This window comes from Suillus paluster (assembly GCF_016628075.1).
Source record: "Suillus paluster strain FC165 chromosome Unknown EDB91scaffold_136, whole genome shotgun sequence".
Taxonomy (NCBI): Eukaryota; Fungi; Basidiomycota; class Agaricomycetes; order Boletales; family Suillaceae; genus Suillus; species Suillus paluster.
This window is the reverse complement of record NW_024537696.1, coordinates 12,359-37,045: the sequence shown is the minus strand read 5'-3', so window position 1 is coordinate 37,045 and position 24,687 is coordinate 12,359. Positions and strand designations below refer to the sequence as shown.

General features: G+C 46.4%; 7 protein-coding genes across 7 annotated transcripts; 5 read left to right on the top strand and 2 right to left on the bottom strand.

Moving 5' to 3' along the window:
* Positions 1-3,593: 3,593 nt before the first annotated feature.
* Positions 3,594-7,470, bottom strand: EDB91DRAFT_1239991 (uncharacterized protein; the record flags this gene model as incomplete). The annotated part of the gene is made up of 14 exons (XM_041321937.1): positions 3,594-3,694; positions 3,791-3,986; positions 4,020-4,309; positions 4,358-4,433; positions 4,536-4,680; positions 4,733-4,955; positions 5,008-5,384; positions 5,448-5,596; positions 5,739-6,038; positions 6,085-6,290; positions 6,455-6,529; positions 6,919-6,974; positions 7,130-7,203; positions 7,375-7,470. 14 exons carry the CDS (start codon positions 7,468-7,470, stop codon positions 3,594-3,596), a joined length of 2,364 nt encoding a protein of 787 aa, XP_041170370.1.
* A 257-nt stretch (positions 7,471-7,727) lies between these two features.
* On the top strand, positions 7,728-8,521 carry EDB91DRAFT_1255340 (uncharacterized protein; the record flags this gene model as incomplete). The annotated part of the gene is made up of 4 exons (XM_041323964.1): positions 7,728-7,791; positions 7,854-8,207; positions 8,257-8,307; positions 8,376-8,521. 4 exons carry the CDS (start codon positions 7,728-7,730, stop codon positions 8,519-8,521), a joined length of 615 nt encoding a protein of 204 aa, XP_041170369.1.
* Positions 8,522-9,081: 560 nt separating this feature from the next.
* EDB91DRAFT_1062948 (uncharacterized protein) lies at positions 9,082-9,504 on the bottom strand (the record flags this gene model as incomplete). Its single annotated transcript, XM_041314577.1, has 1 exon — positions 9,082-9,504. The coding sequence occupies one exon, from the start codon at positions 9,502-9,504 to the stop codon at positions 9,082-9,084; it is 423 nt and encodes a 140-aa protein (XP_041170368.1).
* A 1,448-nt stretch (positions 9,505-10,952) lies between these two features.
* On the top strand, positions 10,953-13,092 carry EDB91DRAFT_1255338 (uncharacterized protein; the record flags this gene model as incomplete). Its single annotated transcript, XM_041323963.1, has 6 exons — positions 10,953-11,004; positions 11,060-11,747; positions 11,779-11,945; positions 11,994-12,208; positions 12,254-12,443; positions 12,623-13,092. The coding sequence occupies 6 exons, from the start codon at positions 10,953-10,955 to the stop codon at positions 13,090-13,092; spliced, it is 1,782 nt and encodes a 593-aa protein (XP_041170367.1).
* An 887-nt stretch (positions 13,093-13,979) lies between these two features.
* On the top strand, positions 13,980-17,982 carry EDB91DRAFT_1239990 (uncharacterized protein; the record flags this gene model as incomplete). Its single annotated transcript, XM_041321936.1, has 15 exons — positions 13,980-14,297; positions 14,325-14,362; positions 14,487-14,618; positions 14,690-14,733; positions 14,812-15,076; positions 15,101-15,422; positions 15,468-15,665; positions 15,731-16,250; positions 16,299-16,688; positions 16,753-17,120; positions 17,166-17,268; positions 17,317-17,615; positions 17,668-17,766; positions 17,821-17,906; positions 17,931-17,982. The coding sequence occupies 15 exons, from the start codon at positions 13,980-13,982 to the stop codon at positions 17,980-17,982; spliced, it is 3,234 nt and encodes a 1,077-aa protein (XP_041170366.1).
* A 1,275-nt stretch (positions 17,983-19,257) lies between these two features.
* EDB91DRAFT_1255336 (uncharacterized protein) lies at positions 19,258-21,027 on the top strand (the record flags this gene model as incomplete). The annotated part of the gene is made up of 5 exons (XM_041323962.1): positions 19,258-20,326; positions 20,379-20,548; positions 20,621-20,734; positions 20,786-20,850; positions 20,901-21,027. The coding sequence occupies 5 exons, from the start codon at positions 19,258-19,260 to the stop codon at positions 21,025-21,027; spliced, it is 1,545 nt and encodes a 514-aa protein (XP_041170365.1).
* A 151-nt stretch (positions 21,028-21,178) lies between these two features.
* Positions 21,179-23,434, top strand: EDB91DRAFT_1255335 (uncharacterized protein; the record flags this gene model as incomplete). The annotated part of the gene is made up of 6 exons (XM_041323961.1): positions 21,179-21,401; positions 21,458-22,039; positions 22,088-22,141; positions 22,191-22,567; positions 22,620-22,941; positions 22,977-23,434. The coding sequence occupies 6 exons, from the start codon at positions 21,179-21,181 to the stop codon at positions 23,432-23,434; spliced, it is 2,016 nt and encodes a 671-aa protein (XP_041170364.1).
* Between the last annotated feature and the right edge of the window lie 1,253 nt (positions 23,435-24,687).

Sequence of the window (24,687 nt, the reverse complement as noted above, 5' to 3'; positions counted from 1 at the left end):
CTTACCACTCATTGAGATCTTGCACAGCAGTACCTCCATACGAATACAAAATTCAGAGAAGGTGAGTAAGGGTTGCCTTCCATACTCCTAACTCAAACTCATGCATAAAGTCGGGCACAAGCATTGAGTAGAAATCGAAACTGAACTTGGCGAGCTTCTCTGAAAAGGCATTTTAATACTATGTGATTAGTAGAGTTTGCAAGCTCATTGCATATCATACATACACGAATAGGTGTGACAGAGGTGGGACCAATGATTTTCTCAATTATGGAACTGGCCAAACTATAGCCATCAATGAATATGAGTTTACAGACTCGCTCGATGAGGCTGTACCTTGGATGATTATCGACTTGAACATTTTTTGTATGCTGTCGTCAATCAAACTTCATCCCTAATTTGAAAATGTTGTCTTTTTTAACGAGACACCACGGGCAGGGACACCTTCCGAGGAATTTCATGCATGCAAGTAGAACCCTGATATTGCGGAGATTAGCATGGTGCAATCAAGTAAAATGCAAAACAGACTTCTCTGGATAATCAGCAGAATAAGTGAAAAAAACATGGAAATACACGACGAAAGACTCCATCAGGGAACTTGACAACAAAGCCATGTCAATATGCATCTACAAAATCAGCATCGAGTAGGAAGCGCCAAATGGCCTGCATCAATTCTCATTTGCAGTGTGTGAGTACTGCTCCTGTTGCACTACAACCGAAAGTCTTCTTGTAGAAGTCTTGGATAGTATCCGACAGCTATACACCTAATTAGTAGTTCGTATCTTGAGTTTAAACAAAGACAGACCTTTGGAATATATGCGAGATGATGTGCTGCAAATGACGTTGGCTTGCCACGAATATACTTTGACTGATTACCAATGAACAAGTATATTGGCCAGAGAGAAGCATTTCCGAAGCTTGCTAAATGAGTGGAATCAGACCAAAGCATGATCGCAGCTATGACAGTTTCTAGGTTACAGTCTGGTTCATGGGGCTGCGAGTTGAGCTTCGCTTGCTCTTGAAGCATGGCGTCAGATGTATACAGTTCGGTAATGATTCGCTCTGGGGGTTTGTCATCCTCTGGCTGCCAGAATAGTTTATATGGCTTCATGTGAAATGTTTTGGCTGCAACTTCTGCATACGCCGATTTGAGGACCTCTAATGGTTTGCGATAATAGAGCCTATCAACATCAAATTCAGGCGCATGATCCTCAGAAGAGAACTTCTCTTTTTCACATGGTAGCTGGATTTTCACTGAGGCCTCGTGCCATCCATCAGATGAGAATATGGATGAGGTGGGGTCGTGTTGGGCCTTCTCGAGACGTGATGCCTCCCTAGGCGCATTAAAATCTAGCAAATCCTCCTGGCAGAAATCTTCCGCTAACATGACATCATTGACCAAGTGATTGAGATCTTGCAACGATTTCGAGATTGACAAGTTATAAAACCATGTCATGAGCCGAAAAACTGTAGCGTTAAGAAATGGTGCAAAGTAATCATGATGGACCGCTTCAAGTGACTGTCCAAAGCCAGCATACCATGGCCATTTGTAATCGGCGTCCCCATCAACGTGCTGGAATGTTGAGGAGTCACAAAGTGCATCAAAGTACGCTGAATGTTCAGGGTCGTATGTTGGAAATGAGTGAGGGTATTCACCAAAAAGGTCAAATGCATCAGTGTCTGTACAATATTGCTCGGTAGGGGGGGCATGCTCCGATAATGGTCTGTCATTGAAGTCCATGGTGATGTCACCAGGGTCATCAGGCGCTGGTGCTGGCTCATCTGGGGCGACCGGAGGTGGGGCAGGAATTGGCAGGGCAGGAACTTCATCACAATAACGCTTGGGGAGATGTATCTGGTGGTTGGGGCACCCAGATGGTCGTGGCAATTCCGACATGTCAATATCTGGTACCTGTTCATATGATAATACTACATGAATATCAAGGTTAAATTTTTAGAAATAATACTCACTTCGTCAACACGAGGCTGCTGCTGCTGTCATCGACAATGCTGTGCCTCACGTTCTTCTTCCTGTTGCCGTTCTTCCTCTGCATGGGCAACTTCAGCAATTGCTTGTCAGTGCTCCAGCCGTTCAGTAAGCACTGATGTTGTGGCTACATCATGCATGCGGCAGTACCTGCTGAGGTGCATGGAAAGTCCACGGTCACGAACTTCAACATCACAGTTCGGACAGTTGACCATAGAGATAAAAGCAAGCAAAAAGAATAGTAAGACAAAGTAGAGCCGCATCAAGAGGTGCTGCTGGAGAGGTGCTGGTTAATCAATGATGATTGATGAGTCTTAAATACACATAGTATGAGATTGGTCTGAAGGGAGGTGTTTCAAAGGCATGAACCAAACCAGAAATAGGACTTGGACCGTACCTTTGAAACACAAACCGTTACTAGAAGTGAGGTTTCCCTCGCAATCCCATATGAGACATTGCCGATCTTGAAACCGATAGGATAAGGTCTGGGTAGATAATCTGGGTGACAGTCAAGATCAGTTCGCAATCGAGATCACATGCTTCTGCTCAGTGACAAGATACCAAAGATAGCACTCATCTCAAGATGTGGAGCTAAGAGAGGGTTGAGTTCACTCTAGAACCCATCACCCAGACCGAACTGCATGTTTCACACCATTGATGAATAAGAAAACTGTATATTATAGCGCATACAATAAATCGGGATTGCATGAACGTTTATGACCTCTCAGAGGTGCAGCTTGAGACTTAGACATCAAAAATGTTCAAACTACAGAGACCTTCGATGGGGTCGTCAAATGCAGGTCGTGTTTTCTTTGTCGCAAATGGTTTCTCACTGTGCTTGCTTCTCCACGTGTTCAAACTTCCAATGTGTTGTCCGCACAGCTTGGGGTTGAATGCTTGGTATGTCCACTGAGGTTGGTGGATATCAAAACATCAAAATAATGTACCATTTGCCCGCACAAATGAAGTTTCCCTCACAACCCTATCCTAGACAGTGCCAATCTTGAAATGCCTCGCAAGGCTGCTGTGAGGTTGAGAGAGTCTAGTGAGGCCTTACAAGACGAGTATGCGCACCTTGCATAATGACAAACAAATACATTCAGGCCTCGGAAGGCATCATGTGGCCGTGGGAGACTCTCCGGACCTTGCCGGCCCTTGCCAGATTTGGGCACTTTTGCTGATGAACATCGAAGAGACACCTGTGACTCCCACGTAAGTACTGTAATTAGTAGTGATAGACCGGGCCCTCCGCACCTCTAAGTAGTACCGGATATAGTGAACCAGGGCTCGGTTCAATAATTGTTCAATATATATTCCCAGAGACTTGCAGTTTCTTTGCCCAGCAGCATGTGGTAACGGTAGCCGTGGCTATAATTAGAGATACCGCCGGGTAACAATGTCTGTTCCTGACGCTGGCAATGTCCGCCCTTCGTGCTCGCTGTGCGCAACAGCGAGCACGTCATTCTTGCTCATACCTGGGTCAATTTGTGGCGCGTTTTTTGCATTACAGAGGGCGTAGCAGGTACATAAAGAGCAGGTGGTACACGGTAAGCTTAAACTATGTATCGAAGTAGTAATGAATAAGTCCTTCCCACCCACTCCAACCAACTCATGAGTCCATGGTGATATGCAGAACATTCTGTAGGGCTTTGGCAGCCTCCTCCATATTCATTAGTTCCTCTTCGTCATCGTCAAGATCATCTGCAGACTCTGTAGCAAGTGGCTTCAAGCTGGAGGAGGAAATGAGGGTGTTGGGTGTCAGGGATGTCAGCCTTGCAGGAATGCTGGCGTGCGGTAGGCTTGTACTCTCTCCAGTGCCTCTAAGGACACACTCTCCAGGCACAATGGTGCCAGAGAACCCAGGAAGTCTGGCGATGTCTTGCAAGCGTTTGATGTGACGAAAGTTGAACCTGCCTCGGGCTTGCCACCGCAAACTGATCTGATGTGCGAGAGCTGGACTAAAGGCCTCCGCTTGTTGCTGACACTCACGAAGGTAGTGATCCTCATCATGTATATATGAGGCAAGGCAGCGCACCTCAACATTGAGTCGGGTGATCTCTTCATTTGCACGACAGTGTTTGAAATATAAGTCAGTGGCTTGGCGAGCTGCTGGCATTGCCCATTGCCGTTGTGAGACGTTGGAATGTGAGTCGCGAAGGAGGTCAAATTCTGCAAGAAATGCATACTCCCCCACCTCCTCCCATTTCAACGTCTGGCGTGGAGGGGACAATGCACGCGCTGCAGCGTTATAGCGGTCGAGAGCATTCCTGATTGCCGTAGAATGAGTTTGCAATGCCTTGGCAATGTGTTTGCGCATCTTATAGCCTATAAAATTTTGATTAGCAGTGGCAGTAGTGTGAAGGAAAGACTCACCTGTGCCAGACCTATTCATTTTGGTGAGCTCGAAAATCTGTGCCACAATGAGGCCTTCCAACTGGTCAAGCGAGCGCTGGTATTTTCAGTTGGCAACGAGACGTCCTGTGTTTTGCCAGTCGGCGTCTTCAGGTGTCCAGCGATGCAAGATCCCGAGTTTTCATTCAAGCTCTTGCACAACTCCCAAGTCCTTCTCAAAGTTCTCCAGGGCATGCCTTCTGGTTGTCTCAAGCCGTCTTGTCACACTCTCGTCGGATGCCAAGCTATGGGCATTTGAAGGTGTGGACATAGCCCACAGTGAGCTGGCAGTATCCAGTTCATTCCTGTAAAATTACGATTGAGTCAGTGGCTTAGTGCAGAATCCAAGAAGCTTACTTGCTGGCACTCAGATTGACCAACTTCTGCCAATACTCCATCTGCAATGTCTTGAGCTCGGGCTCGGTGCAAAGACCCTGGAGGTAAACTTTCTCCTCTTTCAACCACTCATTGAAAGTAGATTCCTCGGTAACATTGATATCTTGCATGAGCTTTGGTAGTGTTATTTGGCTGTCACAAATGATATTGAGGGCTTGCTTGTAGTTATGGTACAGAAAATTTGCTGTGAGACTAGTTAGAACACACTTCGGTACGATTGAGAGTGAAATACGTACATAAATTTGCGTACATCTCATAGTCATCATTGTGTTCAAAATAATTTGTAATACCTTGCTGATGGTGGAAGATGCTGGCATAGTGCATTGTCGACGCTAATGCATTTGACTTTGAAAAGGTACGTTCGCATGTCTCCAAGTCTTCGAGCCCTAGACCAGAAACATACATTGCGAGGTGGTTGAGCTGACAAAGCCATTTGTGAGCGTACCCGTGAAAAGCACCGACCAGCGATGTGTAGTTGAGGGATCGTGCACGGGTACCCAATGAACTGTTGTCAAGTGTTGTCTTGAATTGACATCCGATGTCGTATCCACCACCGAGGTCGCTACCAAATGTGTCGAGAAGCTTCAAAACCACAGCAAGTGGATATTTTGCCCTGACACAAGAGATGATTGAAGCTGTTAGTTAATGATTGAACATCAGAGAAGATGCAACTCACAATTCCCTGCTCTGTACCATATCAGCCATCACCAGACTAAAGCCATGGTGGCAGACGGCAATAAATATACCTGTTTCATCATACACTCCCCACATCCATTTAGTCTTTTCGTCATCCATGTTTTTCCATCGCCCTGCACACAGATTCTCCTGATGTTACAACATAAGCATTGAATGAAAAAAGTACTCCATGTGGCATGCACTGTGTCATTGGTGCCTATAGTAGTGTTTGCTTCTTCTTGATGACCATTTCCGCAACTGTTGACATAGTTGCGAGGGAGATATCGGTCACCTCGGACTTGTTGCATTGTGGGAGTTCAGATGACTGAGTGTCCTCGTCATCGACACCAAGTGTTCGCCGAAGAATGCGCTTCAACGAGTCATTGCCATCCATGGCATTCAGGAGCTTGAATGTGAGTTGTTCTTCGTCCGCCAATGTATAAGTGCATGATGGACATGCATGCTTGAGGCGCCAATTGGGCGTGTTGCAATTAAGGACTTCAGCCACAAGTGCATCAACACTTGAGTGGACCTGTAGATATAGATTAAACGCTATGGTCAGTTGACGTGAGAGGTAGTGACAATATTCAACCTTAAGTCTTGTCAATAATTAGTGAGACAGAGGGCCGAAAATGTACCGCGTGCAAATCACACAGAGTCTTGGCAAATGCTTGCATCGAGAAATGCGGGTCACGTAGATGTGCGATTCGGTAGCACTCAAGGGCATCCACTGTCACAGCAACAGATGGAGAGATCAGAGAACAAGGAATTACACCCTGACGAATGAGGGCAGAAGCGATAAAGGAGTCGGTGGCCTTGAGGGTGAGAGTTACCTTCTCAGCGCCTATCACAATGCCGTGAGGTGCTCACAGCTGACAAAACAAATGAGCGACTCACAAAATAAATCAATGATAGTCGCAGTCCATGATCCTGAGTCTGCTCCTACCTCAGTGAGAGCATCCTTTGCCATTTGATGGAAAAAGCCAGGTCTTGTCCCACTTCAAACACGCTGCAAACTCCATTCAAGGTAAGCTTCCGTAATCACCGGAAGCTGGGCATCAAATACATCTACACAGCGTTGGACTCAATCACGGCGTGTTGTCACAAATTCCTAATACAAACCATTTTTCGTTTCTCGGTTTTCCTTCGGCTACTTCCAGTACCCGAGCCGGTCACGTGACTCCGCATCATAGGTCACCCGTTACTTCTCCGATTGGTTCCCCTACTCCACGGGCTAGAACAATCTCGCTTCCCAAAGAAGAACTGGTCGGAACTTGGGTTTCTGTTTAGTTGCCGTCTTACTCATCTGCTTATATATCATGAGTCATCTTTAGTCATCCGCAGTAGTCGTACGACTCTTTTCTTATTGGCTGATTTCTTTCAGACTCCTATTCAATGTTATGTATAAGAGTAGGGTAGTTAGCATAAGAGCTCCTTAGACTTAACCTCTTCGTTTCTACTGTTGTAGTAACCTAGACGTTCAACGCTCAATCCAATCCTGTTACTCATCATCATCTCTGACCGAGTCCTAGTGGTCGTGAACTCTCCTTCAACATTATTGTTGGACGTGGGTCATAACATGTGTGCAATGATCATTTCATTGTGGACCATGGCCCTTGGGCGTGGTCCTGCATGGTTGCAGCCAAGGTAAGTTCAAGAAGGAACATAGAATAATGGACTCACCCTTTCCAGAAGTTGCCCATTATTTCCTGAGCAAGGTCTTCCAACTCTCTCCTGCTGTGACTGATTTCGAGTTGCTGATCTCCTCACAAGATCTCGTTGAAATCTGATGAAAAGTCCATACTTGTGTCATCGTTGGCACCATCATGACACTCAACCAAGGCTTGTAATGCCTGGCATTGTTCTAAAGTCATTGCTAGTAAAAGGTTGTGAGTTTTTCAAGAATTCCAAGAATTCAAATTGCTCACCTTCCAGACGTTCGATCTTGCGAGCCTGCGCATGAGCAGCACATTGCGAGAGGGCTTTAGAACCTGCAAGAGTGTTAGTTGCCAACCGACGACCATTCCAATCACGTGTTGAACCCAGCTGCCGGACCTTTTGGCTGGATAGTCCAGTCCAATTGTGCAGTCTTGAAGATCTTGGGGCCATCAATGTCTTTGGTCTTGACCAATCAACAATGTTTGCGTAGACAATGTCACGGTAAGTCTTTACTCATGTGACATATGATAGAACACTTGCTACGCATTTGCCAGTGACTTCCTCACTCAAAGACATGAGGTCCCACCATTCAACAGCGACCTCTACTAAGTCTTCCTGCTCCATGGCAAGCAATAATACCAGTGGTGGTGGACTTGAAGATTTTCTGAGCACAATGAAGATTTCAGGTTCGTTTTGTTTGCTCACTTCACAGTATCCGAGTCTTGCTGTATCTCTCACCCATTGTCAGATATAAGCTTTGACTCCGTGACTTACTCAAAGAAGACAGTCGAGGAATCAGTCACTTTCAAAATTGGGGATCCACACCGCACACCACGATCGCCTTCTCATTCACGCCATGCACCACGATCACCCTCTCCAACACACTCCACGCTGTCACGTACTTGTTTGGATGTACCAGAGCCAAAGCATCGTGATCGCCGATCAGCTGCAGAGTCGGATACTGCGCAATTCAGTACCACTCAACAAGCGACTGTAGCCTCGCACACACCCCATCCTGATGAGCAGTATCTGCCTGCTGGCACTCAAGTTCAAGGATACTATGTGGTAACTGTTGGTCAGGAAGTTGGTATTTTTTTTGCTGGTATGTTTTGATCACATTTTAATGCTGTTGCTCACAATTGATTTGTTAGGCTTGACGCCAAAGTACATGTTGATGGAATCAGCGGCGCATCTCACACCAGGTATGATCATTGGGCTGATGCATTGGAGTTGTACACGAGCCACTACAATATGGGACTGCTCCGTGCAGTTCCCACTGTTGGAGGACCGTTCTGGCCAGTTGGAATCATACACCCTACTCCACCTCCTAGTCCGACCACTACAGCCTCATCTACCAACTCCGAGGATCTTTGGTCTTATCTTGAAGACTTATCTGAGCACATGAGTCAGGTCTAACTGAGTACATACATTTATGTTGCGCATTAGAGGATGTTTGGGACTCCTGGTGTGCATCGAGTTTGAGTGCAGATACAGCTTAGAATGATATACTACGAGTGTACCCACATTTTGAAGAATAGAAATTTAAGTATGTCATTGATATTCACGATAATGCTGTTGTGGCAATGGAATGGTGAGAGGCAGGAGATAACACAAGGCTATTTCGTGTGGTGCGGCAGCACACGCAGACAACCTTGAATGAGATGTTGTTAACTTATGCAAACTGAGCCGTCCAACAAGAACTCTCAATATGCTGTTCGCACAACAAATGCTAACCTTTCGGACATCAATGAAATCCAAGAGACAGGTCATTCTTATAACTTCCAAGCATTTTTGGACCATAAATCACTCTGATAATTGAAACTGAGGGCAAGACATTTTAATAGCGAACACGTTCACTATGTTGTTCACTATGTTCACTATTGATTTTCAGTCAACCTCACAGCATGTCACATTGATTGGGATGAAAGACGTGCAAAAGATCGGAAAATCACATTATATTATGCTTGTTTGTAGTATCATGTAGACAATGTTCTAGATAATGGTACAGCTGGGGCATACTCATCAAATTTTACCTCAAAAAACCTCACTTCCGACAACACCACTGACAAAAGATCATGCAATTGAATGCACTTGTCCCTCGCCAGTCTCCCGTTACACGGGCTATAAGCGATGTGCTTCAATTCATTGAGAAGTTGTTGACCGTCAGTAGTGTGTGCCTTGCACTGGCTGAAAAAGTCGTTCACTGATCCACTCCCCTGATCTTGCGCAGACCGCAGTTTCTCATTGAACATCTTTTCCCAAAGATTGTTGGGGCCCCAACAATATTGCCACTGACCAATCAACAGGCGCATTTCGGCCATACTTTTGGCCTTGAGATCTGGCTGACACAGAATGGTTTGAGCTGACAGGGACTCTTGATAAAAAATCAGAGATGCCATTCAAGAAAATACTAAATGCTTACCGTTGTCTGAGCCCGCAGGCTGACTCGCACTCAAACCGCCATCATCTGAGCCCATAGGCTGACTCATGCTCAATCATGACTCCTTTCTCCTGCAAAACATAAGTGCACTGTGCTGTCACTGATCATTCTCATCAGAATGTACACTGCGCAGAGCCTATGAGTGAATATGAGATGTCAGCTATGAGTTGAATATGAGAAATGAACTTACCTTGCCATATGAGCACGAGCTTTCTCATTTTGAGTTTCATGAACCCTGTAAGAAGCAAAAAGTCAGCCAGATCACCTTCGCTGGAATATGAATTTGTCACTCACACAGGTTTAGACATCCAGCGCTGAGTTGCAGCATGCTGGTGTTGCCCTCGGTGCATCTAGTCTTAACATCAATCAGTATATGACAGTTCTCTTCAAATGAGATCGATGCTTACTATGCTTGCGACTCTGTGAGTGTTGATTCTGATGAGTTATATGCCGAAGACGGATGTCACCGGCCATTGAAGTGTTGAATGCTGATGCTGACAAAGCAGGACATGGCAAATTCCTGTATTGATGTAATGTGTCACAGAAGCAAAGTTGTCTAGGCCCCACGTGCTACAACACCGATACCTATTTTCATCTGGTAGGTCGAACTCATCAGCATCTGTAGGTCTAAAGGCCACACACCAGTTCTACTAGAGACGCAACATATGATTGGTGAGGTGTAAGTGCACACTGATAACGATCAAGTACTTGCACAGTGTCCCCAAACTGCCAACTGCCTCAGACATGACTTGGACACGTGTTTTCGTGATAACAAGTCCACAAGGTGCGAGTAGGGTGATTTTTGTTTACAAACTACAACATCTCACAAGTTACAATTTAGGTTCTACAATTTACGATGCATCTAGTGCAGGTGGGCTGTGGAGAGCCATCACAACAAGGTAAGTTATTGTTGTATTTTTCTTCACAACTTAACTCGAACACTTAGGTATCGGTCAAATGCTTCTGGTGCTGCCATGGTCAAATGCGAGACATGGGAACTTCAGGTCACGATGCATCTGATTGAAATGGGCTGTGGAGAGCCAGTGCAGCAATGTAAGTGTGATTGTCATATCACGATCATTCCGCTTATATACTTAACTCGCGCGTGTTAATTCAGTCTTGCACAAGACACCATGGAAGATATCAGCTATTGGATAAATGCTTCTGGTGAGTGCCATAGTCAAATGTGAAACAGGGGGACTTCACACCAGTACAATGGCACATGATCTGGCAGGTATTTGATGCATGGTATGTACAATTGATGTACAATATTCATTTATTGCGAAAATCACCTGTGACTGTGTATCCAGATCTCCTGAACAACGTGATGTGACAGACGCGACACATCCAGTTGATCCGACATGCTATGAACATTTGGTTTACTTACCACCACACTCAAGACCCAACATGGATACTACCCTCTGTCCGTACAGCTCTGATCAATTGAAAGCATCTACAGGTGATTTGCATTGCACACAAGCTCACACTGTTCACTGGAATTGATTTTTTTTCAGCGACTCATCAGACTTCCACCTGGCCATCTTCAGCCACGAATGAGCCTCAGGCTTTGCTTCTCCCACCTGCTCAGACAGTGGATGCGCAATCTTTCCCTCCTGGACCAGGAACTGAAGATATCTATTCATGGGAGGCAAATATCGATAATCGCAGCAACTCTACTCCATTCTTCCCCCTCGACCCCAATTTCTTGTCCATGGATTGGAGCAACCCTTCTCTATTCATGTTCCCACCTACAAGTGACACTCCCTCCTTTCCAGCGCCCTCGCTTCCAGCGTTCATGTTCCCACCTACAAGTGACACTCCCTCCTTTCCAGCACCCTCGCTTCCAGCATTCACGTTCCCACCTACAAGTGACACTCCCTCCCTTCCAGCACACAATTCCATCAATTCAACATGGAACGACCCTTCTCCATTCATGTTTGCACCTGCAGATGGCCCTCCCTCCCTTCCAGCACATGATTCAGCAGCTCTACCTTCAGATTGTGATACCTCCCACTCGCAAGTCACCTCTCCTGACGAGGCCCAGGAAGGCATTCAAAACATGGACCTGCAGCTCCATAAGCGAGGTGATGACTCGACTTGGGCTGCGCGCAACCCCGGTCATCCAGTTATCCCTACCCGTCTCAAGGGTGCACCTTTGACACAGGCAGAAAAATGCCCTCAAGGCAGCCCAACGGAAAAAAAGTGAGAAGGCACTCGATGACACCATCAGCAGTTTCCTTGACAACCAGGACAAAAAAATGAAGGATATTGGTGCATTGCACAGCGTTACTGAGGCCCACGTCAAGAAACTGATCACCTACCACACACACTACAAGAAGTCCCGCGGACCTCAACTCTTCAATGCACTGGTTCATGCTAAGAACCAGGAGGTCAATGGAGGTTTGTTTTGCATGTCGGAACTATTAACTCTCACTGACAGTCATTCAGCTCGTCTGGTCAGAAGCAAGTTGAAGATACAGGAGATTCGCCAGATGGTGACATCTGATCCATCCATGCAGAAAGAGAATTTGACCGACGGAGAGATCAAAGAATATATAGCTCAGCTCCAGGAGCATCAGTCGCTCAAAACCGGTGGTTTGCACAGCAATAACATAGCTGCAGCACGAGATGTTAATGCTACTACTGACAGAATTCGACGAGAGGTACATTTTGACTTTGATGTCAATTTTTTGCTAACTGTTGCTTAGCTTGATGGGTTATGCGAGCGATGTGGCACCTACACCACATTCTTTATTGCAGGAGGGCACGTAAACGATCAGACACCAGCAACATGGTATGCGACGGATGATGCTGCAGACTTTTGGGAAGATGTCTTGGACCTCATGTTGAATGATGTTGCGCGCAAGTTTGAACAATGGGCATGTAGCCAGGGCAAAAGTACATTCGGACCGCTCGTCTCAAACTGTATATCATTGTTGATTCACCTTCACAGATATCATAGAGCGTGACAGCCTCGAAAACATGCAGAAGCAAGTTGGATGACTCATCCTCAGTGGTCTACGTACGTTACATATGTTTTTTTTATATTGCATGCTTCAACTCACATACCATGGCAGGCCAAATGATGGGCAAGGACAACATTGGCATGAATTACCCAAACTACATCAAATCAATTGTCCTATCCTACAGTATAGTCCTCAATGGCTGGCCTGCAACTATTCCTTTCACATCGCCCTGGAATATCCATACTGTCTGCGAAATACGGGAGTTGTGTGATGCTCTTAAGGCTGGGACTTGCGCTTGGAAGAGATTGACAAAGACCGAGCTCGAAAAGTATAAGGAGGATCTTGAGCGACGTCGAGCAGCAGGAGAAACGGTTGGCAAACCTCGCAAGAAGAGCTCCAACTCGGGGACATCTCACAAATGCAAGAACACGCAGCGAGAGGACACTGAAGGTGAGCGTCCTGCGAAGAAGTTGAGGAGGTCCAACAAGACAGGAAAGGTGTCATGTCCGGAACCAAAGAGTCGCAAGATTATCGAGAGCAGCGATGAAGAGGCTTCCGTCAATGGAGAAGACCTGGATTAGTAGTTAGCTCCTCTCACCCCACCTGATGCTTCCCTATAGTACTACATTTTGCTTCACATCACTTGTAGGTACCTCAATTAGTGTGTTTTGTAGCCCTTTGTTCTCACAAGCTCGTGTCCATGCAATGACATTAACTTACACTATCTACTATACCCTCCATAGTACAAAAAACGCGCCGCAAATTGACCCAGGTATGAGCAAGAACGACATGCTCGCTGTTGCATACAGCGAGCATGAAGGGCGGATATTGCCGGTGTCAGGAACGGACGTTGTTACCCGGCGGTATCTCTAATTATAGCCACGGCTACCGTTACCACACACTGCTGGGCAAAGAAACTGCAAGTCCCTGGGAATATATATTGAACAATTATTGAACCAAGCCCTGGTTCACCACCTCAGGCAACACTTTTTGGTGCCTTTAAAGGGTCTTACAGACCCGGTTACTGTGTAGTGGGAAACCTATCTGCAAGACCATTCCTCCCTCCATCTAAAAATAGCTTACATGTACTTTTAGCTCCTTGCACCTACAGCGCCTCCTGCACTCTCATTTGTAGACTCTGTAGGCTCAGTCAGTCCATTGGTAGGCTCCCATGATATGCAGGGAGGGTCACTTGGTAGGCCAAGGAGGCGTCCTTGGTAGGTATCCGCTTATATCAAACCAAGTAGTCCTAACTACAAGTTTTCCTGCAGGAAGTTGTCCCATTCTTATTGCCATAACTCTAACTAACTCCTGCAATACTCGCAAAGCTCAAATCATGTCCTCTGGCCTTGGGCAACACTTCGTGAGCCCTAGGAAAGCCAGAGATAAGAGGAAGACTCAAGTCCTTGTCAAGCTGCCTGGCGCTGAGCTCAAGCGTCGTCGTCTACTTTCTCAAATGCAATGACTCATGGATCCTACATCCTCTAAACCAGGCCGTTCTCTTGGTACCACACTGGAGGGTCCCTCTGGTGAAGCAGACGATATAAATCTAACCAACAACTTCGATTTTGCAGGCGCTGAGGTTGAGACGGCACATGAAGTATCTTCTGATAGGCCTGCAGACTTGGAGACCAGTCCATCCAAGCAGCGCACTCTTCCAGATAAATTGACGGGTACATTATATGCTAACTGGAAAAAGCTCATACCCACCCTCATAGACCCGCAATTGAAGTATTATGCGCGCACTCTTGGCCAAGCCCTGGAGACAACTCACAATGTTATCTCTGTGTGTGACACTCTGTCATGCACTCAGAGAAGGACTAGTATATTGTGTCTGTTCTTTGATAGTAAGTAGTACTTACACTAATGCCCTATCACACAATCTAACGAGTGTGAATATGCCAACAGGATTTATATCAATTGATGTACTAAGTTGTGAATGTTCCAGCCTTCCGCAGGTCCTTCTTCATCACAGGCTATTCCCTACCGCACCTTCACAACCTCGTATGGCGGTCTCCATCGATCTATTGTCTTTTTATCGAGCATTATTTGAGCGCTCTTGCGACACCATCAACGCTCTTGCATCTGCACTCAAAACTCACTATTCGTGCTGAGGGTTTCAAGTGACCGACTCACACGTAAGTCATATTTATGTATTGATTAATGCTACTAACGTAGATTGAAGGGTGACGTTGTGCAGGAACCCTTCCGTCGTGGTTTAGGTCATGCCATACAGTGGTATGATGTTCTCCAGGTCAAAATCAAGCGCCAGGTCGACGCAGTTCTCCAACAAAGTTGAGATCATGTGGCCGGTCTTCAATCACCCCAACCACTCGCCTTAGCACATGCAGAATATTCAGCTGCAATTGGCTTACACCATGGCCAATGTGCATCGCTCCTCATCCAACAATGTCCAGCATGTTTCAGTGGCATGCTGTTCGGAAGACCCGTTGACCAAGGTGGCGACATACATGTTGCTACTGACGGGAATTTTCATCATCGCCACCGCCGATCTGCCGGCGACTGTCCTCACTTTTATGAGCCCACCTACTTCCTTCCTAAACAGTTTGTTGATGCGGTTGGGCGCAGAATTGATACACAACGTAAGCAACCTGCGAAGGTACACACACCCCTTGTCCCTGATGAGGCCATCGACTTGTGTGAGAATGCGTATGAAGCTGCTGATGGGAAGAAACAAAAGGCCGCGATGGACAGCTTTGACGACACGGGATTGATGGCGCTGATTTGCTGTCACGATATCCCCCTTTTTTTTGTTAATATTGATTCCCCGGGCAAGCAGCAGAAGTATCCGATTGCGCTGATCAAACATTTGTTCACATTGCTCCCTCCTCAAGCAACAGTCGTGACGCTCTATGATGTTGGATGTGTTCTTGTGCGGACCCTTTCAAATGTATGTACATGCTCTCAATTTCCTTCATTTTCTAATCATTTCCAGTTTGAGATCCTCCCCAAGGATATCTTATTACGTCTGCGCTTCGTGACCACAGCGATGCATGCCTATGGTCACGAATGGGCGTGTCAACTGGTGTATAATCCTCGAATGTGCATCGGGCTAGGGTTATCTGACGGTGAGGGCACTGAGCGGCTGTGGTCGCGGCTTGTTCGCTTGATAGGTGTTGAAAGGTCGTCATCAGTATGTTATTTTGTATTTGCAATTTGTATCCTACTGGCATGTACTAATTGCCTTAATTCATTTAGCGTCAGCGCCGTATCTGGTTAATTGACCGTCAAGCAACTGTGATAGGATCGGAAATGAAATCAGACCTGGGGGACTGGATCAAACGCCGCCTCAAGCGGGGCATCAAGGACCAGGGTTCTGCGGCGCTCGATGTCATCAACCGTTCCAAAACATCTGTGGAGGACCTACAAGCTCAGTGGGCTGACCAGCAGCAATTACAGGCCGATCTGGATGTCTTGGATCGAGCTTTGCAGGCCACCAAGACTATGCTGGAGAAGGAGGCAGCATCGGATGACACTCTCGATGTCCTTGAGAGTCTACAGAGGGGCCATGATCGTCTCATGATGAAAGTCGAAGCATTGTATTCTTCACTTAACATTAATGATAGATTTCCCGAGCTCGACAGCGTCAATCTTGACTTTGTTTGCGTCCTTCTCATGGCATGCGATCTCAAGATGAATATTCGAAAGCGTGCAATCGCTAGTTTTTTTGAATGGGACAAATTGAATTGTGCAGTAGGCGGATCGCACCAAACATTAGGTAAGTCCTCATGCTAGACTATTCCTACATTCTAACTTTGTTTTACAGGGACGAAGCTTCACCAACATACTCGAAAGGCTATAGCCAAGCGTCAACCTGCGCTTATGATGGCAATCCGAAAGTTCAATTCTTACTATGAACGATTGGAGTCACTCTATAATCATACTTGGAATATTCCGCTTCCTACCCCCCTTCCAACTAAATTAGCTGAACTACGTGGTGACCAGACATTAATGCAGGATGTCTGGGTCACGCCATCAATGGGAGAGGTGCCTCACTGGTTGGAAGACGCGGATATCAGGGATGGAATTCATGCCCTTCTTAAACGTGACCGGTGCACAGAAGAGCGGTTACGCTTAGGTGAGGAGGCCAACAACTTGTACCGATTCTTTGGAGATGAGGTGACGGCGTTGGAGCTTTCAATTGGATTACCTGAAAGTAAGTTTGATTCTCGCTGTCCACTAGTATTATTTAAGGTTTCATAAAACTTTTCTCACCATAGATGAGCACTTCCTTGTTCTGTTGCAACAGAGGCGCTTAAATTTTCTCCGACTTCAGACACAATGGTCCAACTTGCTCGTGTCTTCGCTTCAGTTTGTGAGCTGTGCACAGAAGGCGCTAGACCGTGCTCTAACGTATTCTGGGGGTCCTCAAAGTACTAATCTTCATTTGGCAAATGTGACGGTGCAGGAGCCTGCCTCTGAGGACAAGCTAGTGCTGCTGCCCGAGGCAGATGACCTTCCAGAGGTCGAGCCCGAGCAAGCTGCGCTTGCCAATATCCTAGAGGGTGGTAGTGCTGGAGTGGAGTTCAATGAGGATCAAGACTTAGTATCTAATGTTTGTGCTGACATAGTGTGGGATTCCCCCGAGGTATGTCAATATTGTTGATATGCCAAATCACTAATGTATTGGTAGGGTCTCGTGGTTGACGATTTCCGCCCCCCATCTCAAGATTCACATGTTATCATGCCGGGACGCGTAGCTACAAGAACAACACCATCAACTAGACAATTTCCCTGTCAAGTCTTTGAACTGAGGGACATATCTTTCCTTGCTTCTTGAACAGCGCTCCTCAATGATGTGTGTGTCAATGGCTGCGCTGTCCTTCTGCAAATGGACATGCCCGATCCGTCAGTAGTCTTCTCGACACACGACCTACCTCGCATCCGCTATAACGCAGCTGACGACATGCTGTGGCGTAATACATCCTGGACAAATTACTGGGCAAAAGATGTCTGGGTCCTCCCAATTCATAGGCCATCTAACATCGGCCAATGGGTGGTTTGCATTATCTACTTATCCAGAAAAGAGCTTCATCTATTTGACAGTCTTGCTGAACGGAAGCCATGGAAACATGACGTCAAAGTACGTTCCTTCCATGTTTCGCGCGATGATGAGCATATTGACCGTTTTTCAGGATGTTATGAAACTCATTTGTCGTCTTCTGATGGTGGCGCATCAACGAGACCAGGAGGTTCATATTGATATGGATGGTTGGGTAGCTTGCCCGTTGACTGTGAGTTCAAGGGTATCTCACAACTAAGTTCTCAATTTTTGATGATTCACACAGGTCAGACCTCTACAGACTAATGGTTATGATTGCAGGGTATGGATTTTAGCAGCAATTATAGCTGTCCTACACGGACGACAGATTACGTGACTACGAGAGCATGAAATGAGTGACCTGCGATATTATCTACATGCTCGCATACTTTCTATACCAGTAATCTAGTATGTACAGTACCCTAAATGCATTTAGACTATGAGCTATCAGTTGACGGTGAACATATTCCTGCCGCTAAAATAAAATCATGGTGTGTCAGACAGGCTATCATAGAATATATCTTGGCCATACAACATACTGATGTCCAATAGTCTTCTCTCTGCCATCATCAAGCTTCAAGTTGCAGAGGACGTATCATAACTCAAACACGTCAGTAAGGCTATCATAGAATAAGTGTTACATTTATCTTTCAACTCGCCATGTGAACATTACTCAGATTCTTCATCAAACTCTCACTGTCCTTCCATCTCACTTTGAGAAGCTTCTTCCACACTGCGCATGGAACCTTAACAGGTACTGGATGCGGTGTGAGCTATTGGAACAGGGTAAGAATTCTGTTCATGCTACTTATGAACTGCCGCGTGAGGCTAATCGCATACAAGTAATAGTTGTCCCACTTGTTGCAATAGGCCGCAAGATCTCCATACTGGCCCAAGGCTTGAAGATGTTTTAATGTCATGATGACTCAGATGTGAGTCGTTCAAGACCCATTTCGATGATTTGAAGCTGAATCATGTCTTATAGCTCAAGTTTCAATGGTTATATGAGTTTTATTCTCAATTCTATTGGTGGATGAACTTTATGGTAGGCTCCCGATGCTCCTCCTGCACCTACTGGAGTCCTTGCGACCCTCACGACCCTCACAGATCTTTATGATTTTCCCTATAGCAAAACTTTCGGTTAGTTGGCTTCCACTATTACTTGTAGTCCAACTTATTCTAACTCGTTATGCAGAATAAAACATTTGGTTGATGCTCTTCCTGCACCTACTGAAGTCCCACAGATCTTTATGATTTTCCCTATAGCAAAACTTTTGGTTAGTCAGCTTCCGCTATTACTTGTAGTCCAACTTATTCTAACTCATTATGCAGAATAAAACATTCGGTTGATGCTCCTCCTGCACCTACTGAAGTCCTCGATGTACCTTTCCCTACCGAAAACATGTCCGGTCAGTCGGCTTCTGTTGTTAATTGCAGTCTAACTCATTCTGACTCGTTATGTAGTAGAATGGAACATGATCTGACCCTGGTCTCCTTCGGACGCCACTCCCCAAAAAAATACATATAAGACGGAGGCTGTGGTGAGTATTTTCCTCCTGAGTTGCTCTTGATATTGCTCATAGGCCTCTCTGATTTATTTTTCTATACCGCATCTACAACAATCCTACTTGCATTGGTGCGTAATGGTATGCTCCAATGTTTCGCTCGCTTACAATATTCAAGGATGACTCAGACACAGTACAACGAGGACATGGACATGTTCAAAAGTCAGTCCTCTCTACCTCTGGGATATGTCGATTCATCTGCCGCCTTTCCCCTCGCTGGCGACAACTATGTATACCCACAGTTTGGTGGAGGTCGGTACCAAGATCCAGAAGTCAAGCTGACACCCTCAAGGTTGAGAAGCAATCTGAAGGCGACTGCACGGGACACTGGGGTTATCAAGGGTGCCTTCGCTCGATGCCAGAGAGGCCAACAGCCTTCTGCAGCAAGTCAAACCTCTGCGCACTCAGGTGCCACAGCTTTGGACCCACCTCACAATGATAACACCACCGCAAGTGGTTCACTCACTGTTGCCCCTGGCACCGGTGGCAGTCGTGAACCCTCGCCGTTTACGTCTGATCCTGCTGCTTTCCAACCCTCAGCCCCCGCACCTCTTCAAGACATGTTCTACAGCTCTATTGGTGAGCAGCCTGCTTGGACAGGTCAACCAGCATCCAATATGTTTGACCTCATGGGTGGCGATTCACTCAAAGCGTTACTCAGAGACCAGGGTCCAGGTCCTTCGGGCTTCACACAGGACTTCTCCGGTGAAGTTCCGCTGTTTGATCTTCAACAACCGCCTCACTTCCTTCCTCAAGATTCTCAAGCTCCTCTTGCACCTCCACCTTCCCCAAAAATTATCCCACCTACACCGCTGAATGACGCCAACACACACACCCCAACTCCAGGGCCAAGTCAGCAACTTGACTTGAGTCACTACTCTCCTGCTGCTGTTGTCCGCAAACGGTTTCCAGAAGAAGCAGAGGAGCTACCTGTCGTGGGACGCAGATCTATGGAGACTAATGCTGCACTTGATGCAGGGTTCGCAGCAGTTGATCAGACCCTGCTTGAGTTATCTAGGTCGACCACAATGCCAGTTCATCAAGTGATCAACCTCTTTATGAAGAGCCGTGGACGCAATGCAAGCAGCATCAACTATTGGAATCTTTGTTCTAATTACTTCAAGGATAATTCTAAGCAGGAGCTCGCTCAACTTCGTCAAAATATTCCAGCTGGCGAGCGCACTCCAAGTAAGTTCTAAATGTCGTCTCATTGCAGTACTTTGTTGACTCTGAACAATAGGTGTGACGGTGCGGAAAGAATGCTACATGAAGTTTAAGGAACAATTCCCCGATACGTATCAAGACATCCTTGATACCCATGATGAGTTGTCATCACTGGGTGGGTTGCCTCAAACAATCAGTCAATGTGCGCAGGCATTCCAAAGGCTTCACAGAAGGGTGACAAATATAGTGAGGCTTATCCGAAGTTTGATGGTGCCTTGACGCTTACTAGTACATCCTTATTACTTAATATTATTGTAGTTGGACGTTGCGTCTATAAAGTTCGGCTTAGAATCAGCCATCGTAATGTGTAGGAAAATCGTCAACCAGGACGCTTCACTCGGTCATGTACACATGACACCTGGTGCGACAGATGTAGGTCAAAGTCATAGTCAATCTCGCATGGATATTGATGTTCTCTGATAGTTCTTTCTGACTCGATGCCGCGCAGACGATGACAGTATCATCGGTCACCTCAAAGCACAAGTTTAGTAAGTCCGTCATTATCTTCAAGTTCACAATGTCTTATCAAACGCTATAGTAACAAAATATCATTGTCTGCTGTGGAGGACACATTCATGGACAATGAAGATGATGATGTGGCGTTCTCCAAGGACCTTGACTTGAAGGATATAGAGGATCAGACTTTTGACCAGCAGGAGGGCTGAGAGCAAAAGGGACGAGAGGATAATATCAAATGGATCAAGAGGGAGATTACAAAACAAGTTGGTATGTTCTCGCGTTATTTTTTTCTTGTGATTCAGACTCGCTGACTTTCCTACACTAGCTATGTGCGGAGGCAAACTTGGCACCCTCAGGATGTTCCCCTGGAAGTTAATGCCAAGCACACTTGCAGACAACAATGTTTGCATCAAAGGCTACCCTGCACACAATTGTGTCCTGCCAGGTGAGACACATGGTGTTACCTCGCAATCGAAGAGCAAGGGCATCGCTAGTCTTACGCAGAAGGAGGTCACAATCCTCGTAGAGGCTTTGAAGGTGAAGACTATGTACGTAGAGAAAGTTAGCATCATGAAACGAGGTATGTGTGATCTGTCATATGTTCGTAATGTTTTGTTGACGATCTCATTTCAATAGCAGCAGTATCAGCTTCTGAGATACCTGTCATTATCGGCGAAGCTCCCCCATCAGACTATCCTCATGCAGGTGCTCGACGTCTATTCATTGATGGTCATATGGACTACAATGGTCCACCTCGCCTCAAGGCTAGTGCTGCAACTATGAAAGTCAAAAAATCTGCTACTTCGGCAGGGAAATCATCTATGCATCCAGAAGTACTGATACCTCCTCCATCCCGGCCCTTCAAGATTGTTCCCAGGCCTCCAGCTCGCGAAGTCATTGAAGTACGATCTACTTCATCCGATTCTCAAGACGAACATGGCCGACCAGAACCAGCCTCTGAGTCGGAGTATGAAGATGCATCCCATGGCAAGAGGAAGAGGTGGAAGCCCAGTGGTGAGCTGCTCGCATCAGAGAAGAGCACATCACCTGTAGACCTTCTTCCAAAAGCAGTGAAGACCGACAGCAAACCATCGAAAGAAAAAATTGGACCGTCATCACAGGGCCCTATTGCTTCACCCTCCAAAGGGAGTTCATCATCTCCGTTGACCGTGGAGTCATCAGGTAATGAGCGGGATGCTCCTGCTGGGACTAATACAAGTAAGTGTTTCCTCAGCTCACTGTGCTTGTTTGTCTGACGATTTGCAGACAACGCTAAGCGCCTTCGTGATGGGCCCTCCAACAAAGCTGAAGACACAAAAGGTATGGTTACATCAATTGTTTGGGCCACAGGCTGATCTTTGTTTGATAGGTCACACTAAAGCACAACTGGCTAAGAAAGGTTCCCATCCGAAGGGTCGTCTTGGCTGGGCCCTTCGTGCGATATATTCTGATGCTGAGTCTGACGGTGAAAGCATCAAGCTCCCGTCCCCAAAACCCACCCCTGTCAATATAGAAGACTCTGCAGTTTCAAGCCGTGTGGACACACCCGCAGAAACTACAGAGGCGCCTGTGCAATTGCCATCATCCAATACAGAGACCAACAGTGCACGCACTCTGCCTCCATGTGAAGGCGATGCCGTCGGTGATATTGGCCAAGTTGCAGCAGCGTTGCAACAACTGGGTGGTTCTTCTGCCACGGAGCTTCCTCCTTTGCCTCAGAGAGGAGGTGGAGGAGGTGATGAATCAGTCACCTGGGGTACATCGGGTGACAACAGTGCTACTCATCAGGACCTACCAGATTCTCAAGACCTGCCTGCAAATACTGACCACCAATGTGAGGAGTCTGCGCACTCTCAAGATTCCTTCCATCACAAAGTACATGATCCTCATGAACCTGTCCATCAAGTATCTTGCGAACCCGACCGTCAAATTTCTTGTGAACCCATCCATCAAGATCTTCGGAATCATTTCCATCAGGATCGAGGGAATTATCCTTTCTACAACTCTCGTGGGCCTCCTGACCCTCATGGTCCTTTCCTTCCTGACCCTCGTGAATGCCTTAATTGAGAGGTGCATGATCCTCACATGCCTGGTTGTAATACCCATGACGCATCCTATCAGTAAGTGATATATTCTTATTTTTGTGTGTTAAAAGTAATGTCTTCGCAGCTGCAGGATTACCAACACCTCCGTCCACACAATGTATACTATCATCGCAATGGCAATGGTTACGAAAGCCCTCCTGAGCACTATGATACTTGCAATCCTACACGAGATCTGTCCCCAGTAGCAGAATCCAGCATGGATTACAGCATGGAACGGGAGCGCAGTCGCTCACAGGCATACCATGACAGATATGGCCCGGCAGTGGACCATGGATACACACGCCGTGAATATGGACCTCCCCGTGGTGATTTTGACGATCGCGGCCATAGATTTCCTCCCCAGCACAGCAGAGGTCACTATCATGATCCCCACACCCATGGGAGACGACTTGGATACAACGCAGACTCTAGGTGGGCCAGTCACGATTCACGCAGCCCATACTATGGACCAAGTCCCAACTCGAACTCCCAGGCAGAGTACCCAGACAAGGTGCCTCCTTCTGCTTGATCATATGTATCTCCTTCAGCCTCCCAGCTCATTATGATGTTTTCCAGTCTTACATTTATTTATGTACTCCGGTCATTTCCACCTTCCTATTCTGCTGTTATGTTTTTATGCCACTCTCATCTGCACCACCCTCGATGTGTTTCGTTCTTGGTACCTGACCCTTCTAATACATCCTAGTACTTCTGTATGTAGTTAAACATCTTGTTGATGTATTTCAATATATTTAGTATGTTGCTCGAACCAATGTCTGGAATTTTGACAAGACTACTAATGGTCCTCCAAAACATCTAAACATTCCTCCCAGACCTCCCTGATAGTCCTCTCGAACCTCCTCGACGACCGTCTCAAACATCGCAAATGTTCCTCCCAGACCTCCCTGATAATCCTCTCAAACCTACTTGATGACCCTCTCAAACATCACAAATGTTCCTCCGAGACCTCCTCAATAACCCTCTCAAACCTCCCTGACGTCCCTCTGAAACCTCTCCGATGACCCTCTCAGACCTCTCCGACAACCCTCTCAAATCTCTCTGACAACCCTCTCAAACCTCCCTCGCAACTCTCTCAAACCTCCCCAACAATCCTCCCAAGCCTCGCAGACACTCCTCTCAGATGTCCTTAAATAAATATTATTTGTCAGTTTACAAAGGAGAGGGTCACGTACCTTGGTAGGGAACTTCAGTAGAATCTGGAGGCAATGGGCGAGAGGTTCTTTCAGGAGGGACATCTTGGAGATAAGTTAGCACACACCAAGAAACCCAGTCTGAAAGACCGTGGGAAGGTCTAAAAAGTGCTGCCAAGGGTGTGGTTCACTATATCCAGTACTACTTAGAGGTGCGGAGGGCCCGGTCTATCACTACTAATTACAGTACTTACGTGGGAGTCACAGGTGCGAAGAGATCTTGTATCCTGGAGAACTGTTTCACTGCTCTCGACATCTCACAATTCCAAGTATTCTTACCATCCCATCGTTGGATGTGCTTACTACCCACTTACCATTTGCACTCCAAGACTATTTATACGAAAGTTGCTTCAGCCTTTTGAGAGGAATCACAAGAGTTTTTCTGTGAATCCATAAGTGAATGACCAGCTTCAGACTCACGAGACACAGCATCCAGTCCGACTCACACAGATACTCTCCAATCACAGATGCATACGATCAACTGCCAGGTGAGATAGTGGGAGTCATGGAAGTCAATTTTAGGCCGCGTCCCATGTGTTCTCTTCACAGGTTAAGTGATATGTGGATGGAG